General features: G+C 41.6%; 1 protein-coding gene and 1 pseudogene across 2 annotated transcripts in view; one reads left to right on the top strand and one right to left on the bottom strand.

The window, feature by feature from the left end:
• The window catches only part of HEATR6 (HEAT repeat containing 6), a 40897-nt gene that overhangs the window by 9778 nt on the left and 10918 nt on the right, over positions 1-20201 (bottom strand). For both annotated transcript variants that reach the window (XM_006154424.3, XM_027774168.1), the window contains exons 6-15: positions 19917-20018; positions 18740-18877; positions 15947-16242; positions 13111-13288; positions 9284-9490; positions 8813-8912; positions 6604-6959; positions 5679-5801; positions 5238-5324; positions 1773-1907 (exon numbers count right to left, since the gene is read on the bottom strand). In XM_006154424.3, coding sequence (XP_006154486.1) covers positions 1773-1907; positions 5238-5324; positions 5679-5801; positions 6604-6959; positions 8813-8912; positions 9284-9490; positions 13111-13288; positions 15947-16242; positions 18740-18877; positions 19917-20018 — 1722 coding nt within the window. The remainder of the gene's footprint in view (positions 1-1772; positions 1908-5237; positions 5325-5678; positions 5802-6603; positions 6960-8812; positions 8913-9283; positions 9491-13110; positions 13289-15946; positions 16243-18739; positions 18878-19916; positions 20019-20201) is intronic.
• LOC106735479 (60S ribosomal protein L9 pseudogene) lies at positions 14391-15062 on the top strand (annotated as a pseudogene).

Below are 20201 nucleotides of genomic sequence, written 5' to 3'. Positions count from 1 at the left end.
TCTGGCGAGCACACGCGCCCTATAGCAAAAACCTCTCCAAAAAAAAAAAAAAGTTAAGATGGTCAAAGGACTAGAAAGAAGGTCTAGGATTTAAACCTAGGTCTTTCTAACTGTGGATATGAAATCTTCCTGAAATGGCTCTGCCTTCGAAGCCTCAGCTACCCTATCGCCTACACAGGGAGTAACAGTTCTTCTGATACAGCAGGGCTTTACTTTGTTTTTGTTCTTGCTGCTCTCTGCCCTCACCCCAAACTCACGAAGAATAAGCACCTTTTCTTCAGAGATAATGCTGAATACTGGTCAAACGTAAAAACAATCAAACTCAAGTTCTGATGCTGGAGCACCATTTAAGGATGAAAAAACACCCCTCAAGTTACCGGCAGACTGCTGAAGGCCTCTGGGAGAATGGAGGACAGGGCGTCACAGGCACTCGCCTGCAGAGTCGGGTGCTCTGAATTCTGGAGGGCTCTGGGCAGAGGGCCATTCAGCATCATAGTCCAGAACATCACCACCTGGAACAGAAGCATGGGTAAAACTCTAGCCCAAGACACACAGTGGAGCCACCTCAAAGCTAAGCTGCCAGAGTTGGCCTTGGTAAGGAAACATATTTGTTGGTAGCTTTATTTTTCATTTATTTTTTAAATAACTATTTTACTTAATTAAAAAAAAAAAATTGATCAGTGAGAGACACACACACACACACACAGAGAAAGTGAGAAAGCCACCAAGTCCAGGACTCAAACTGTGGCCGGCCATGTCGGGGTCCAGCACCCTAACAACCATGTCACCTGCTGGCCCTGAAGTTGTAGGCGTGCGCTCGCTGGAAAGACAGAGAGACAGAAAGCGAGAAATCACCCCCCAGGGGGGATGGCCACGCTGTAATCCCTTCTCCTCCATTCTCCTCTCAGGATCTTGGGCACGCACACACACGTGCCCAGCATGAGTTTAAGCCACCGGGTCCGGAACTAGAACCGCAGTCGACTACATGGGAGTCCAGTGACATAGCCATTACACCATCTGCTGGTCTCCTTATAGTATTTTATTAGAGCAGCCCAAACAACAAAGAAGAATATCATATGTGGTGGGCTCTGAGCCTAAGTATTTGTACATCCTTTATGTTAGGTCTCCATGATTCCCATCTTATCAATATAAGATTGTTTTTCAAAAGTTAAGATAGTCAGGGAACCAGCAGTTAGTGTAATGGCTATGTCGCTGGACTCCCATGTAGTCGACCGTGGTTCGTGTCCCGGACCTGGTGGCTTAAAACTCACGCCGGGCGTGTGTGCGTGCATGCCCAAGATCCCGAGAGGAGAATGGAGGAGAAGGGATTGCGGCGTGACCATCCTCCCTGGGGGGTGATTTCTCGTTTTCTGTCTCTATGTCTCTCTCTGTCTGTCTGGCGAGCACACGCGCCCTATAGCAAAAACCTCTCCAAAAAAAAAAAAAAGTTAAGATGGTCAAAGGACTAGAAAGAAGGTCTAGGATTTAAACCTAGGTCTTTCTAACTGTGGATATGAAATCTTCCTGAAATGGCTCTGCCTTCGAAGCCTCAGCTACCCTATCGCCTACACAGGGAGTAACAGTTCTTCTGATACAGCAGGGCTTTACTTTGTTTTTGTTCTTGCTGCTCTCTGCCCTCACCCCAAACTCACGAAGAATAAGCACCTTTTCTTCAGAGATAATGCTGAATACTGGTCAAACGTAAAAACAATCAAACTCAAGTTCTGATGCTGGAGCACCATTTAAGGATGAAAAAACACCCCTCAAGTTACCGGCAGACTGCTGAAGGCCTCTGGGAGAATGGAGGACAGGGCGTCACAGGCACTCGCCTGCAGAGTCGGGTGCTCTGAATTCTGGAGGGCTCTGGGCAGAGGGCCATTCAGCATCATAGTCCAGAACATCACCACCTGGAACAGAAGCATGGGTAAAACTCTAGCCCAAGACACACAGTGGAGCCACCTCAAAGCTAAGCTGCCAGAGTTGGCCTTGGTAAGGAAACATATTTGTTGGTAGCTTTATTTTTCATTTATTTTTTAAATAACTATTTTACTTAATTAAAAAAAAAAAATTGATCAGTGAGAGACACACACACACACACACAGAGAAAGTGAGAAAGCCACCAAGTCCAGGACTCAAACTGTGGCCGGCCATGTCGGGGTCCAGCACCCTAACAACCATGTCACCTGCTGGCCCTGAAGTTGTAGTTTTTTGTAAATGCTTTTACTGGCTCTTCTTCCACAGTGATGAGAACTTTAGAAATCAACTAGTTGAATCCTTCTATTTTATTATTAGGAGACTATCATCTGATAAAGTTAAGTAGCAATAGTGACAATATCGAGGAAGAGGAAGATGAAGACGATGATGATGGTAATAGCGGCAGCAGTAGCAGCTAATATTTTCCAGAAATCTTACCAAGTGCCAGGCATTGTTCTAAGTGCATTGCACATACCAACTCTTTTCTTTCTTTTTGTTTTTTTTTTTTTTTTGAGAGGTTTTTGCTATAGGGCGTGTGCGCTCGCCAGACAGACAGAGACAGAGAGATAGAAAGCGAGAAACCACCCTCCGGGGAGTGGTCACGTTGCAATCCTTTCTCCTCCATTCTCCTCTCAGGATCTTGGGCACGCACACACACGCGTACGGCGTGAGTTTAAGCCGCCGGTCTGGGACTCAAATCGCAGTAAACCACATGGGAGTCCAGCAACATAGCCATTACGCCAACTGCTAGTCACATACCCAACTCATTTTAATCCTCAGCTCAACTAAATGAAGTCTAGCCTATAACAATATCCCTGTTATCACACCAAGAAACTTGAAGCACAAAAGGCTAATGTAAGTTGCTAATTGGCAGCAGGGGTCAACTAGAATCCAGAGGAAGACACCCGGCGAGAGCACTTTCAAACTGATCCCAGGCACCACATCCCAGCAGAGCCCAGAAGCCATGCGCTCGAGCCCCAGTGGCACAGGATCCAGAGCTAAGCTTCGGTTCCTCTTCAATAAAACAGGACAAAGACATCTACTTTGCAGAGTCTGTGTGACAAATAAAATACTCACTGTATGTAAAATTCCTAGCACAGGACCCAGAAAACAGTGGAGACTCTTAAGTTGGGTAGGAGGCTCTGTTTTAGGCACTTTGAAGAATTGTCTCACTTCTAAGCCCCTAAAGTAGGCACCTCAACAGTTTCCTTAGCACACTTCATAAAAACCTTGGGATTTCAGGGCCAGCAGGTGGCCAGGTGGTTAAGGCGCTGGACTCCCTTCCTCATGGTTGATGCATGTGCATGTGTGTCTAAAATCCTGAGAGGAGAATGAAAAAGAGGGATTGTGGCATGGTCATCCCCCCTGGGGGTTGATTTCTCACTTTTCTTCTCTCTGTCTCTGTCTCTCTCTCTCTGACAAGCACACAAGCCTTACGGCAAAAACCGAAAGAAAAACAAAACAAAACCCTGGGATTTCACATTCATTTGCAAAATCTGTCTAGTTTTTATATCTCTGGTTTCTGCCTCACTAGTCGTACTTTCGGTGTGCATTTCACGTATCAGTTCTGTCCTGCTCCCACCTCAGCTCCTAGAAATGCAGGGCCCTCCTGGGCCCCCTCCCACAGCCCTATCTAGAGGAGTATGGATAGAGAAGGTGGTGCCAGCCTCCTGGATGGTGCACCACCATTCTTACCCACTACTCTGCACATCCCTATGCAGATCCCTCCCACACCGAACAGGGCAGACAAAGAACCAAGAGGAGGCTGCAGAAACATCAGTAGGAAACTTCTTAAGCTAGCTCACAAAATACACTGCAGCTTCTTGTTGTTCTCTTTCTCTCAGATCATTTGCTGTGAGGATCCTCGCACAGCCCTCAGGAGAGGTTCTCATGGGGAGGACTTAAGTGAGGCCTTCTTCAACAGCCAACACTAATTAGCTAAGACATGAGTGAGCCACCTTGGAAGACCCTCCAACCGATGTCAAGTCACCAGCTGACTGCAGCCCTGAGTGGCATCTTGGCTGTAGCCTCAAGACAGACCTGAGCCAGGAGCACTGGCTAAGTGACTCCTAATCCTTGACCCACAGAAACAGTGTGAAAGAATAAACGTAGATTGCTGTAAGCTGCTAATTTATTACTCAGCAACAGACAAGTAAAACAGGCAGTATATGCCTTTAAGAGGCTTGCTGAGAGTCATTGTCTAACAAGGGGAGAAGTCTGGATTCAGACCTCATTCTGTCTGACGGCAAAGCTCAACTCATCTTCCTTAAATGGCAGCTTTAGCAGAAGCCAAAAAAAAGAAGCAAGATAAGACATTTTTCATTCACTTCAGGACCAGCAGATGGTGTAATGGTTACGTCACTGGACTCCCACGTAGTCAACTGCAGTTCGAGTCCCAGATCCAGTGACTTAAAACTCATGCCAGGTACATGTGCATGCATACCCAAGATCCCAAGAGGAGAATGGAAGGAGAGGGGATTGCAGCATGGTCACCCCTCAGGGGGTGATTTCTCTTTCTGTCTCTCTGCCTCTCTGGCAAGCACACACATCTTATAGCAAAAATCTCTCGGAAAAAAAAAAAAATTAATTCACTGCAAGGACAATGGAAATTGTAAAAGGAAAAAAAAAAAGATGAAGAGAACAGAGGGAAAAGATATCACCAACACAGAATTTATTTAGTTTATGGTACTAAGTAAAAGCCTTTTCTGGTGGGGTCATGTTCAAACTAGCACAGTACAGGGGCAACAGTAACAACCTGAGAGCACAAGCATCAAATGGGAATCGTGAAGGTTAAGGAGATTAAATTCACTGAGCACCTACTGTGTGCTAGCATCTTTACATTTTATTCCAGTTTTCAACAACCTTGGAATTTAAAAATTATCATTCCTCTTCACAATGAGAAAAATATGCTCATAACCAAACATCCATTAAACAGTGCTCTCAAGATTTGATCCCATGCCTTCTGATTCAAAAGCCTTGGCTCATCCAACCATTCTAGTCTGCCTTTTGGGCAAGCTAACTAACCAAACTAGGTATTATGCTAACAAAATACCACTGATTATATGTTACACATAATCCTAATACATAGTGAATTGCAAATAAACTGAAATGCAAATAAAACCTATTCATGCTAGTTTCATATCTTCCCATTAATAGATCATAAGCCATAATTTTTGATACTGGAAAAAATCATATTATCTACTCTATTCTGTCACTGAACCTCAAAATAAGAAAAGAAAAACCATGAACTGAATCTTACTTACCAAGAAGACGGGTACCCTCTGGTCAGGTGCAATGGTAGAGTCTGGCTTATACTGCTGTGTTAAGCCCGTACCCAGCTCTTCCAAAAGCTGCCAAGGTAAAGGTGGTCACCATCAAAGCAGAGTATTAGAACTACGGAAGGTATAAATCATTTCACTTCAGTTTGAAGATCACCTCAAATGAAAGGGATAATAATTTCCAGCTTTCTTATCTCAGTAACTCCTATAACAGAGGCAGCCTTTGAAGGAGTAAAATCAATAGCTATATAGTATTAATTTATTACCAAATCAATTCTTTGGGTTTATATGCTGGGGCTGAAAATAGAGGAATATATGTCCTCCTTATCAGAAACCTCTTAAAATCTCAGAACTGATGGAGGTGAGGCAGAGGAAAGAATATAAAGTGAAGAGAAGAAAAACATATGTGGCTTTTAATGAAATTACCTTTGCTCCATGAAGCTGAATGGATGGATCTGCTTCCCCCATGCACTTGCAAATCACCTCTCCAAGCTCCATCAAGTAAACCTGAGCCATGGAAAAGTAGCCCCTTGCCAGATGAGCCAACACCTGCCAAGGGAGCAGAGAATTAGCCCCAAGACCTGAATGCAAAGTTGTAATAGCCAGAAGAAGGTTCCAGTATTTCAAAATACTCACGCTTAACCAGGGGCTGAAATCTGAAACTGAGTGAAATAAAGAACAACTCTAGCTTTATTTTATGACTAATATCAATGAACTGTATCATAATTTTGTACTGCTTTATAGTTCATGATTGTTTTCATTACTATTATCTTATTTAAGTCTCAGAATACTTCTCTGTGGGGGGTATTAACTGAATTATACGGCTAAAGAAACTAAGGCTGCAAAAGTTAAAGACAGATTTAATGCTATACAGAGAATTGGCAGCAGACCCCAGGACCAAGGCTATGTCTTGGCTCATATCTGAGTATAAAAAAAGCAAATACTTTCATCCAGGGTTGTTTTCTTCCTTTAAATAAGGAATAATTATTTTGTTTCTCTAAGTAGATATAAGAACAGAAAGAAAATTACAGAAAGTTAAACATTTAACTTTCAAGTGGTAAAAATTAAAGTGTCACCATATAAAATTTTGTTTTCAGATATACAGTCTATTATACCCATCTGTCATATATCTAAGGTGACTAAAATAGTTTGCAACAAAGGAATAAAAAGGAGTGAAGTTAACATTTTATAACCAAGTTCCGCTTGCACCCAAACAAAACAGTAATAAAAACACTCACACGTAAAATACAACTCCCACTTTTTAGACTATCTTCATACATACACTCCTCATGATCACTGTGCAAAAGAAGACTTACTTCCATTTCAGAGATGAGGAAACAAAACCTCCTACCTGTAAGGCCTCCAGTCGCATGGGGGATGGTTCATAGGTACTTCCTGCTGCAGAGCCAGCGTCGCTCCCTGAACAGGAATCCTCTTTGGGCAGTACAATAGTAGAAATGCAGAGCCGAATGAGCCAGCAAGGCTCTGAGGACCCCTGAGGGGAGCTAACTGATGCTTCTTCCAGAGAGGGTCCTGCAGGGGCTTTCTTCCACCAATCAGAAGGGCTGAGGTGAGGGGTGGCGGAACTGCTATGACTGAGTCCAGAAGAACAGGGCTGTTGTAGAAGCAGCTGGACTTCAGGCAGAGGTGCATGAGTGGACACTATGGCTCCTAAGAGTGTAAGACTTGACACACGAACATTAACATCTGACAAAAGAAACAGTAAGAACCTATCACCATGGAAACAGCTATTAAAAGGGTCGTATATCTCCCTACAGGCAACTAAGAATTATTAGGTCCCTATTTACCCTGAATCTAATTAAACCTCTAGGCCCAACTGCCAGTTTATAGAAAATATGGCAGGAAAATAAATTAAACAACACCCTAAAGAAGCAAACCGACAAATTGACATTATGAGAAATTCTTCTTCTTTTTTTTTTTTTTAAGAGATTTTTGCTATAGGGTGCATGCACTTGCCAGAGAGGCAGAGAGAGAAAGTGAGAAATCACCCCCCAGAGGGATGGCCACACTGCAATCCTTTCTCCATTCTCTATTCTCGGGATTTACGGCACACCTGCACACATGCCTGGCGTGAGTTTTAAGCCGCCAAGTCTGGGACTTGAACCGCAGTTGAATACATGGGAGTCCAGCAATGTAACCATTACGCCATCTGCTGGATTATGAGACATTCTATAAGACAACTGGCTTCAATTCTCCTAAAAATCAATATTGTAGGGGAAGAAAAAAAGGTGAGGGGAATACTCTAGATTTAAAAAAGACTAAAGTGATATAACAACTAAATAAAATAAGTAAATCTTCAATCAATCCAGGATTTAAAAAGAAAAAAAAAAAAAGAAAGAAAAAAGCTAGAAAAATCTGTAGCTAATAGGTTTGTTTTTGCTTGTTTTTGTTTTGCATATGGATATCCAGGTGTTCCAGCACCATTTGTTGAAAAAAGCATCTTTGCTCCCTTAACACAAAGCAATTGATTACATTAACGGGGGTGGAGGGGGTCTACTCTAGGTTTTCTATTCTGATCCACTAACCTCTGTACATTCTTTTACCAAATTATACTGTCTTGATTACTATAGTTTTATAATAGTTTTTTTTTTTAATTTTTAAAAAATTTGCTACAGGGTACAAGCACCCATCAGAGAGAGAAAGCACTCACTAAGAAGAATAGCCATGCTACAATTCCTTCTCCAATCTATCTTGGGATTTAGAGCATACACATACACGTGCCTGGTATATTTTTCAAGTTGCTGAGTCCAGGACTTGAACTGTGCAGTGGGCCACCGTGCCAACCAGCTGGCCCTGTAGTAGGTTTCAAAGCTGGTTAACGTCAGTCCTTCAACTTTGTTCTGTTAATACTGTATGGCAATTCTGGGTCTTCTGCCTCTCCATATAAGCTTTAGGATCTAAAGTTTGTTGATATCAAAATAACTTCCTGGAATTTTGATTGGGATTGCACTAAATCTATAGACAAAACTGTGAAGAACTGAAATACTGAAAATATTGAGTCTTCCTATCTTTGAACATGGAATGTTTCTCAATTTATTTAGTCCTTCTTTGACTTTTTACCAAATGGTTCGAGTCCCATACCTGGTGGCTTGCTTTCTGACTTTCTCTCTCTCTCTCTGTCTCTGTCTCTTTCTGGTGAGCACATGTACCCTATGGCAAATTTTAAAAAATAAGAAGAAGAAGAAGAAAAAAAAAAGGGAACCATCAGTTAGCATAATGGCTATGTTGCTGGACTCCCACATAGTCGACCGTGGTTCGCATCCCAGACCTGGTGGCTTAAAACTCACGCCGGGCACGTGTGCGTGCGTGCCCAAGATCCCGAGAGGAGAATGGAGGAGAAGGGATTGCGGTGTGACCATCCCCCCTGGGGGGTGACTTCTCGCTTTCTGTCTCTATGTCTCTCTCTGTCTGTCTGGCGAGCGCACGCGCCCGATAGCAAAAAACCTCTCTAAAAAAAATAATAAATAATAATAATAATAAGTAAAATTAAATAAATAATTCAAGAAAAAGGAAGCGAACTGTTTTAAATCACTACCAACCTTTGTGGCGGATATAAGGCTTTATCTGGGTCCAGACTTTGGTCAGCAGGCTGAGTTTCAGACGGTTATAAGGTGCATTCGATACTAAATTTGCAAGGCACTGCAAAACACACACAAAAAATGGCTCATCAATAGGCTAGACTAAGCATAGGACAGAAACAAAATTTTATAGTATTTAATTTAAAAAGAACAGTCTTTATAGTTATTTGAAAATTAGTCCTTTTGTAAATCTTCTTTTTAAAAAAATACTGTATTCTCATTGGCATAATTTAATACTAAAGACAAAAATGTATTTTAGTCATTTATTTGGGCCTACAGAGATTTTAAGATATGTATGTAAAGACTTCCAAATAGGACCTCTTTTTAAAAAAATTAGTTATAGTATTAAGGCAAGTTACATTTGGGCTATGTAATACATGCGAAGGTGACCCAGACAAACACCCTGGAACCACAGATAATCTGACACATTACCTTAATTATCTGAGTAAGGGTCTGTGAGGAGGATTCGGCCGCCAAGGCTAACAACAGACACCTGTGTAGCTCTCTAATGCTGGACGCAATCATCACCGAGAAGGGAGTAAAAGCCCTTCTGTGGTCACTGGTGTCTTCAGCCACAGAAAGAAACTGCTTTGAGCCGTCCAATATAGCAGATAAAACTTGCAGAGCACAGGCACGGGTCTGAAATTTCAAGATGATTCACATCGGTTAGTTAAAAGTCAGGAGTTGGATTCCTTTCTTCCTGTATACACTTAAATTCGTTAAACTTATTTATTTATTTAAATTTGACCAGAGAGGGACAGAGCAAGAGAGAGGGAAAGTGAGAAAGCAAGCCACAAGGTCCACGACTGGAACTGTGGTTGGCCATGTGGGAGTTCAGTGTCTTTAACTACCATGCCACCTGCTAGTCTCACTTTTTCACTTTTTGAACATCAGTTCATTTTTTTCCACAACTTGATTTCTTATTTTACTTAGTGGTGAAATGTTTGATTTTTAAAAAGAATTATTTATTTAATTTAATTGGTTACTATCATTTACTTTTTTTAATTTGACCAGAGAGCAAGAGAAATGGAAAGTGAAAAAACAAGCCACCAAATCTGGAAATTGAACAACAGTCAACCATGTGGGAGTTCAGCGCCCCAACCATTTCGCTATCTGCTGGCTCAGAAAGGTTTGATTTTTTTTTTTTAAAGAATTATTTATTTATTTAATTCTACTTGTCATTATTATTTTTTAATTTGACTAGAGACAGACAGAGAGAGAGAGAGAAAGGGAAAGGAAGAAAGCAAGCCACCAGGTCCACGACTCAAACCTATGTCTACAGTCAACTGTAGACATGTGAGAATTCAGCGTCTTTAACCATCACACTACCTGCCGGTCAAAATGTTTGACAACATGACTTTCACAGATGAAAACAAAAGAAACGTCACTGAAACTGGTTATTTTGGGGGACCAGCAGATGGTATAATAGTTACGTCACTGGACTCCCATGTAGTCGACCGCAGTTGGAGTCCCAGACCTTGCGGCTTAAAACACACTGGGCATGTGTGTATCCATACCCAAAAATCCTGAGAGAAGACTGGAAGAGAAGGGGTTGCGGTATGGCCATCCTCCTGGGAGATGATTTCTCACTTTCTGTTTCTGTCTCTCTGGTGAGCACATACGCCCTATAGCAAAAATCTCTTTCTAAAAAAAAAAAATTAAAAAATTGGTTGTTTTCCACTGGGGTATAAAAATTACATGTCTGGGACCAGCAGTTGGTGTAATGGCTATGTCACTGGACTCCCATGTAGTAGAACATGGTTCAAGTCCTGGGTCTGGTGGTTTAAGCTCATGCCAGGTGCATGTGCATACGTGCATGCCCAAGATCCTGAGAAGAAAACGGAGAAGGGATTGCACATGGTCATCCTCCCTGGGGGGTGAGTTCTCGCTTTCTGTCTCTCTTTCTCTCTCTGTCTTTCTGGCGAGTGCACGTACCCTATAGCAAAACCTCTCAAAACAAAAAGGAAAAATTATATGTCTTATAGTGATGAGTTAATTTCCTTTAGGTCCTGTTCAATATATCTTTGCTACTATACAATTGTTACTTAAGATACTGAATGTGGTTCAACTTTTGCTTCATTTATTCTTATGACAATATTTAATACCTTGTTTACCATTCCAATCAGCACTTTTAGCAAAATTGCTGATGTCCAGGCAAATCATAATAGGTGTACCTCTCCAGAACTCATTTTGTTGATTATATTTTTATTGTCGGAATATTTACAAGGATGGATGAAAAACTGTTTGATCTGGTAAGTATGTAGTTTGATCCCCTTGGACATGAAGGCTTGCCACTGGCTCCGGGATTCAATCGTTGGCCATATGGGATCCAGTTCCCTTAACACATGAGACCAGCCCTAATGCTCATTATTGTTAAGGAGAACCTAAATAGCAGGCAATTTCCCTTATTTGGTGATATGGCTTGAATGTGCCCCCAGAATACATGTGTTGAAATTTGGTCGAGACTGTAACAGAATTAAGAGGGTAGAAACTTAATCTGACTGTGGTATTAAGAGGTGGGGCCTTTGGAAAGTAATTAGATTAGATGAAGACATCTAGGCAGGATGACGGAATACTGGTGACTTTATAAGAGGGAGACAGACCAGAGCTGACACATGCTCTTGCCTCTTATCCTGCAGAGTTCCCGCCAGCAAGAATGCTCTCAGCAGATGTGGTTCCTTCACCTTAGATCTCTCCTCATGAGTTAAGTAATTCTTCATGAAGTATCTAGTCTGTGATATTCAGTTACTGAAACAGAAAATGGACTAAAACATTTGATTAAGAAGCTAACTTCTACGGGGGATCAACAGGTGGTGTGGTGATTAAGGTGCTAGACATTCCCACGTGGCTGACCACGGTATGAGTCCCAAACCTGGTTTGTTTTCTCACTTTCCCTCTCTCTTTCTGTGTGTCTCTCTGGTCAAATTAAAATAAATGAATGAATAAATAAAATTATAAATAACTCTATAAAACAAAAAAGCAGCTAACTTCCAGAGAGACGTTAACACAATCCAAGCATATGCAAATACTGATCAGCAGAGGGGTATCTGGAAACTATCCATGACAGTAGGACCGTTTTTCTGTTTTTTAAAATAAATTTTTCTCAGGGCCAGCAGATGGTGTAGCAGTTACGTCGCTGGACTCCCAAACGGCTGACTATGGTTCGAGTCCAGCTGACTATGGTTCGAGTCCCGTGGGACCCGGTGGCTTAAAACTCACTCTGGGTGCATGTGCGTGCGTGTGTGCCCAAGATCCCAGGAGGGGAATGGAAAAAGGACTGTGGCGTAGCCATCAGCCCTGGAGAGTGACTTCTACTTTCCTTCCCACTCTCACTCTCTCTGTCTCTGTCTTTCTCTCTGGTGAGCACACATGCCCTAAGGCATAAATCTCTTTTAAAATGTTTTTTTTTTCTCATTAAAATATGTAAATATTTACTATTTGTACTTTGGAAAGATTTGAAAACACAAATACAGGAGGATTGTTGGGATCTTCCTGTAAATACAATTCTATATTCTGTCCTTTCACAAAATGTTTTTCTAAACCTTATTCATTTTTCATAACCATATATATCATGAGATTCCTTATATATCCTTCATAATCATTATGTACCATGATATTCCACTGAGTTGTTTAAGCCAGTTCTGACTTTTTCCCTATTATAAATACCACGACAATCCAATTCTTTTTTTTTTTTTTTTTTTGCTATAGGGCATGTGCACTCACCAGAGAGACGAGAGACATGGAGAGAGAGAGGGAAGGTAAGAAATTATTCCCCGCAGTGGGGATGGGCGCGCTATAGTAGCTTCTCCTCCAGTCTCCTTGGGACTTTGGGCAGGCACACATGCACACCTGGTGTGATTTTCAAGCCACTGAGTCCAGGACTCAAACCACGTAGTCAGTATCTTCTGAACTTCCACACCACCTGCTGGTCCAACAATCCATACTTCTACACAAGGAAGATACACACAGCCACCTCAGGGCTGCTTAGAGGAATCACTGAAGTTATAGCCCTGTGTACTCAGGCTTCAAGCAAGCCCTGGGCAGGAAACAGCTATATGATTTTTCTCAGTATATTACTCACATCAGTCTGTTATCATAAAAACCCATTTCCTATCCTGCTTCCTGTCTAGTGGTTCTCAAGTCAGGACCTGAATCAGTATTAAGAGGTGAAATCAGATTAGATAGGATATGGCAGACAACAGTGAAGACTTGTACATTTTTTCTTCCTTTCATAAAGCTTAAAACTAAAATATTCTTACCTTTGGGGAAGGATCTTTCAATGTAAGAGTCATCAAGGACACAGACTGTGGGCTTCCAAGTTCAGGTGTATCAGGAACAAAGGCTGACCAGTAGCCATAAAGAACTTTTTTTTCTATTGATTTTATAGTAGAAAGAAAACAAGCTAATGCTCCTTGGCGAACTTTGGCTTGATAAGACCTTTCGTACCAAAGAGAAGGAAAAAAAAGTTTCTTAATCATTTTTTAACGCAAACATAAATGCTATCTAGTCCAGCCAATTTAGATGATACATTGAGAAATTAAACATTCTGAATAACCTCTAGAGATGTCAACATATTAAAATATTTTGTCTTTTCAAAATTATGATCAAACATGTTAAAGCAATTTGTTTACTTAAGAAGTTATTAAGGTTGACAATTAAAAAACACAATAAGGGAGACCAGCAGATGGTGTAATGGTTACGTTACTGGATTCCCACATAGTTCGTGGTTCAAGTCCCAGACCTAGCAACTTAAAACTCACTCAGGGTGTGTGTGTGTGTGTGCATGGCCAAAATCCCAGGAGGAGAATGGACAAGAAAAGATTGCGGCATGGCCATCCTCCCCCCAGGGATTGACTTCTTGCTTACGAGAAAGGATTGCGGCATGGCCATCCTCCCCCCGGGGATTGACTTCTTGCTCTCTGGTCTCTCTCTGGTGAGCACCTGCCCTATACTGAAAATCTATCCAAAACGCACATACACACACACACACACACACACACAGTGAGGGAGCCAGCAGATGGCATAGTGGTTATGTTGCAGGACTCCCACATGGCCGACTGTGGTTTCAGTCACAGACCTGATACCTTGAAACACGCCACGCACATGTGTATATGTGCCCAAGATCCTTGGAGAATAAAGGAGAAGGCACTATGGCATGGCCATCCTCCCTAGGAAGGGGGTGATTTCTCATTTTCCCTCTTAATCTGACTCACTCTGTCTCTGTCTCTCTCTCTCTCTCTCTCTCTGGCAAGCGTGCATGCCCTAAGGCAAAAGCCTCTACCAAAAACAAACAAACACCATGAGATGGAGAATAAGAGGGCAACATTTTGATGTTAGGAAACTAGTGTTAGATAGGAAACACTGTAGAGTATCCATCCACCCATCCATTCATTAAATATACCGAGTGATCTTATGTATGTACTAAGTATTATGCTGATGCTGGCAGACATAAGCAAAGCTCCTACCCTTGACAAGCTTATCAATGGCAGCAATAGATAGAGATAACTAGATATCTTAGCGATAGAGAGAAGGGGTGAGAAAAGGCTTTCCAAATATGATTTCTAAGCTCATATTAAAGATAAATAATGGTGCTCTCTTTGCCACGTCTACTGCAAGGATAAAAACCATTCTCAGCAATCAGACCATCGACATTACAGAGAATGTTGACATCACTCTGAAGGGATGCACAGTTATTGTGAAGGGCCCCAGAGGAACCCTGAGGAGGGACTTCAATCACATCAATGTAGAGCTCAGTCTCCTTGGAAAGAAAGAGAGGAGGCTGCAGGTTAAGAAGTGGTAGGGAAACAGAAAGATACTGCCTATAGTTTACACTCTCTGTAGTCACATACAGAACATGATCAAGGGTGTTACACTGGGATTCTGCTACAAGATGAGGTCTACATATGTTCATTTCCCCATCAATGTCATTATTCAGGAGAAGAGGTCTCTTGTTGAAATCCAAAATTTCTTGGGTGAAAAATACATCTGGAGAGTTTGAATGAGACCGGGTGTTGCTTGTTCAGTATCTCAAACCCAGAAAGATGAATTGATCCTTGAAGGCAATGATATTGAACTTGTTTCAAATTCAGCTGCTTTGATACAGCAAGCCACGACAGTTAAAAACAAGGATATAAGAAAAATCTTGGATGGTATCTATGTTTCTGAGAAGGGTACAGTTCAGTAGGCTGATGAGTAAGATCTAAGCGTTCTCCAGCTACAGTAACAAGTCAGATCATTTCTAAAGCCACTATATATTTTAAAGATAGTAGTAATAAGGGGCCCGGCAGGTCACATGGTGGTTAAGGGTGCTAGACTCCCACTCCCACATTTAATTTAACATGGTTCCCCCCTCCCCCCCCAAAAAAAAGAAGATAAATAGGGGTTAACCCAAAACATTAAAAAAAAAAAAAAAAACTCCAGGGAAAGAAACAGCATGTACAGTTACACCATGCATAACGTTTCAGTCAATGACCGACCACAGTGAGGCAGCGAGGCAACATGCTGAACCACACAGTCTAGGTGTAAAGAAGATGTGTCACTAGGTTCGTGTAAGTACACTCTATGATGTTTACACAACGAAGCAATTGTCTGGCAACACATTTCTCAGAACGTTCCTCTGCTGTTAAGCAACACGTGAGTGTGTGACTGCACAAAGGCAAATTAGACGGCAAGGCACGTGCAGAATAATGTGAAGACCTACGTAAATGACAACCTTCAGGTTAAATTATACGGGGCAGTCAGGTTTTTGTTTTGTTTTAAATTTGTTACAGGACACATGCACTCACAGAAGAGACAGAGAGGGCGGGATGGCCACACTGTAATCCCCTGTCCTCCACACTCTTCTAGGGATTTTGGGCACACACATGCATGTGCTCTGCGTGATTTTCAAGCTGCTAGGTCCAGGACTAGAACTGCGCAGATGGTATGGTGGTTGAGGCGGCTGGATCCCACCTAGCAACCACACAGTTGACCAGGTAGGATCCAGCTACCTGAATCACCATGCCATCAGAAGGCCCACATTCAAGTTTTAAGCAAAGTCATAAACTTACATGCAACTTAGAATGAGGTATAAAAAATACAACCAAATACTACTACCTCATTTTACTCTGCATGCCTCCTTCAGCATCAGAATAGTCTGACTCACTACTGCTGACCCTCTTCCAACTGGAAGAACTGAAGGCTGAGGAAACGCGATCTTTTCCTGTGGCTCCACTTCCATCTAAGGGCAAGCCCTGGACACCCACGGAGGAGGTGTGCCGAGTGCTCCCTTCGCGTAGGTTCCCTCTGCACGTGCTGATGACTGGGGCTGCTTCCATCTCACCACCGGATTCTTCTTCATCCTCTCCTTGCTGGGTTTTCTTTGGTTTTACTTTGGATTTTTTCTTTTTATTCTGATTTGAGGAGCAAATGAAAACATACATATATATGAAGAGGAAAAAGTCGTGTTTACTTAATACCTTAATATATTGGGCATGATGTTCAGTGTTTTTAACACCCTACTGGATTGTAAGAAACAGGCATGAAAGACATGGCACAGATTAAAACACGCGGCTTGCATTTTAATTGCACTTGGGGCCAATCATTTAGTCTCTCATCTGTTAGTAAAAGGGTAATGCACCTACTATGTACTCTGTTGGGAAAGCATACTGCCTTCTCAACAGAAATCTGCAAAAGAGAGCCTACAGAAAATGGCCTGAGTACCTAGTTTTTCAGTTTGCCCAAATAAGTTACACAGCTAGGACCACTCTAGATGGCTGCACAGGGGAAATGGTGACCCACTACATACGTGCATGTTCTAGACCCTTGGAGCGATGTAGAGCAGGTATTAGGTAAGTCAGTTTCTTTCTTCTCCCCTACCTCCTTCTTTCTGGCACCCAAGTATCTCTGTGCCCTATTCTTCATTCTCAAAGTCACTGGTCTTGAGGAAGAAGGTTCTCATTACTTCCACCTTAGCTAGTTAACATAACTCCAGACCCATACTCTTTTACTTGCTACTATAGTGGTTTTCCTAAGATGCAAACTGGATCATATGATTCCCATTTAAGAGTCTTCAGAGCTAAAAATCCAAACTCCTTAGCACGTTATACAAGATCTTTATGAGTTGACCTCTGCTACGTTTGCTCTCGCTTTTCCCTTCCAGGCACCTGAGAGCAGTACTGGGTAACAAGTAAGCTACATGCACCTCACTCCCCATTTATCCACCTTTTGTTCCTTTGGAATGAAATGCCCTTCTCTCCTCTGTACTACTAATCACTCTGAAGTCTCATTTTAGTTACCACATCTTGTAAAAAGCCTCCTCCTCCTCCATTTGGACTGAGTTGCCTGAATGTGTTCCCAGAATACTCAGTGAATATTCTGATAAAAGAAATTTAAAAACTGCATTGTAGTTATTTATTTACCCATCTTTGCCTTCTCCCCCAAACTCCTAAGAATAGTTACAGTCTATTTTCTGTTTTGTACTCACCAGAAAAAGAGGGAGAGAGACAGAGACAGAAATGGGGGAAGAAAACATTCCTCAGTGGGGTGTGGTAATACTGCAATCTCCCCCATTTCTCTATCCTGTTAAAATTTTGGGCACACATGCACATGTGTCCAGGCCTTTCAATCCACCAGGGCCAGGATTCGAATTGCAGTTGGCCATGTGGGATCCAGCTCCCTTAACTATTGGGGCTGGCATTGGAGCGTATATCCTTAATGTTCAGCACACTCTCTGGGATATAGCAGATATTTGATGAGTGCTGAGTAAGTGAATGAGTGAATTTCTAAATATAAGCATTTTTATCATGTATTACATTTGTTTTGGGTTTTTTTTTTTTTAGGAGAGGTTTTTGCTATAGGGCACGTGCGCTCGCCAGACAGACAAGAGAGAGACAGAGAGACAGAAAGCGAGAAATCACCCCCCCAGGGGGGATGGCCATGCCACAATCCCTTCTCCTCCATTCCCCTCTCGGGATCTTGGGCACACACGCACACGCGCCCAGCATGAGTTTTAAGCCACCGGGTCCGGGATGTGAACCGCGGTCAACTATGTGGGAGTCCAGCGACATAACCATTACGCTAACTGCTGGTCCCTCATGTGTTACATTTGTGAATGTAAAACCTCAGCTGTTCATCTATAGGCTCCAGGTTCTTCAACTAAAGCATGAGGAAGATGGCAGGTATCTGGAAAAGCTGAGAAATGTGGTAAAGGTAAGGACTGTAGAGACAGTGAACCGACTGCTAGGTAGGCTTCTAATGGCCTAGAGAGGGGTTGGCAAATTATGGCCCAAACACCAAATCCAGCCCAACTCACGCTCTTTTTCATAAATAGTCTTCCTGGAACACAGTCATTCTCACTCAGTTACATAATATCTATAGCTGTTTTTGTACTACAACAGAGCTGGTAGTTGACAGAGACCTAAAATATTTATTGGCTAGTCTTTTAGAGGAAAAGTTTCTTGACCCCTGGTCTTGAGCATTTTGGCTGGGGTGTAAAGTAAATGATCATCTTACAGCAGTTACACTAGGCGCTTTAGAAGAAGATGCTTTGGGGTCAGCAGGTGGTGTGATGGTTAAGGACACTGAACTTCCACATGGCTGACTGCGGCTCAAGTCCCGGACCTGATGGCTTCTTTTCTTACTTTCCTCCCCCCCCCATCCCTCTCTGGCCAAAATTAAAATAAATAAATAAATAAATAAATAAAAGTTAAATAAAATAATAATTTTTTAAAAAGAAGAAAAAATTTTAATTGGTATTTTCAAGCAGTCAGATGAATTTAAATTCACTATGCTAAAAGCCCTAAATTAAAATCAAATTCAAGGCAGGCTTTTGAGACAGTAGTGATGAAATCACAGAAAACACTCAGAGCAAGCTATTAAAATCAGCCCACAACTTAAAGCTGAACATACCACAGTTGGTCGAGAAGCACTGGATTCTGACTGCTGTGGTTTGACAGGTGGTCGCCCATCATACTGAGGAAGCGGAGTTGGGTATAACACCGAGGGCATCTCTATATTTAGTCCAGGGAGTCCATGGAACATGGATTTCTAACAATGATGAATAAGGAGATATACACACAGACACAAAACATAAATCATAAAATGTACTTTTTCACAATGTTCTGAATCAGAACACAAATTATTGTTTAAGGGTCTATTAGGGAAATAAAAATAGGACAGAAAAAGATACCTTGAAGATGTAGGAGTCAAAGAACTTAACCTCATTTGGTCTTTGGTTTCAGCTTACTCATTTTTTTAATTTAATTTTACTTATTTATTTTTTTTAAATATACTTTAGGGCATGCACGCTCACCAGAGAGATAGAGAGACAGAGTTAGACAAAGTAAGAGAGCAAACTATGTCTGGGACTTGAACTGTAGTTGGCCATGTGGGGATCTGGTGTCCTAACCACCATACCACCTGCTGGCCCCTTTATTTATTACATTTACTTATTCATAAAATTTATACATTTTAATCCAATTATTTTATATAATTTTCTAAAGCCCAATTATTATTTTTATTTAGCTTATCTATCTCACTATCTCTATTTGATTGAGGACTAGGAGAAATGGCAAAAAAAAACTTTAGTCATGATAAAGCTAGACTGCCACAGATGGTGTTCACAAAGCCGAAGACGCTGGGTCCCTAGAGAGGCCAAGCTGACTTTCCTCCACAGGCAGGCATAGAAGCTAACAATGGTGGCCTACTGATACATATCTCTACTGGCTTACCTACCACGTGGAGGAGAAGGCCAGGGAAGCCCTAGATCCTCTTTCAAGCACAGACAGATACAAGGCTCAAGATAATATATAACTAAATTATCTACAGATTATACCTCATGACCTATTTCCTTTCAAAGTTAAGATTCATAAATCATTTTAAAGTTTTGATGTATTTATTAAATTAAGGTTTACTGTTTTCTGTTTTTACTTTTGAGTATATTTGAACATGATCATTTCATTTGCTCTCTTAAAATACACTCAACTCCTACCACCTAACAGTTCATCATAGAATGATGATGCATAGGAGTCTTCATGTCTGGGGTTTAAATAGAAAAGATATTCATTAGAAGAAGGACTTGCTTTACCTTCAGCACGGCCAGAAGAGCTCCAAGTTCTTCAGTTTGTTTCAGCTTCATTTTCCCACCATTCAGAAGTGATTGTATACCTCTTAAGGCATTCTGTAACAACTAAGGGGGAAAAGGAGACTAAGTTAGAAGGCAAAATAAGATTTGGTTGTCCAAGGATCAACTTTTTTTTTTGGTAGAGAGATTTTTGCTATAAGGTACACTTGCCAGAGAGACAGAGAGACAGAAAGCAAGAAATCGCACCCCTCAAGGGGAGACATAACCAGTGACATAACCATTATGTGC

Source organism: Tupaia chinensis, unplaced genomic scaffold (genome assembly GCF_000334495.1).
Source record: "Tupaia chinensis unplaced genomic scaffold, TupChi_1.0 Scaffold000407_4, whole genome shotgun sequence".
NCBI lineage: Eukaryota > Metazoa > Chordata > Mammalia > Scandentia > Tupaiidae > Tupaia > Tupaia belangeri.
This window is presented reverse-complemented; position numbering and strand designations above follow the sequence as displayed.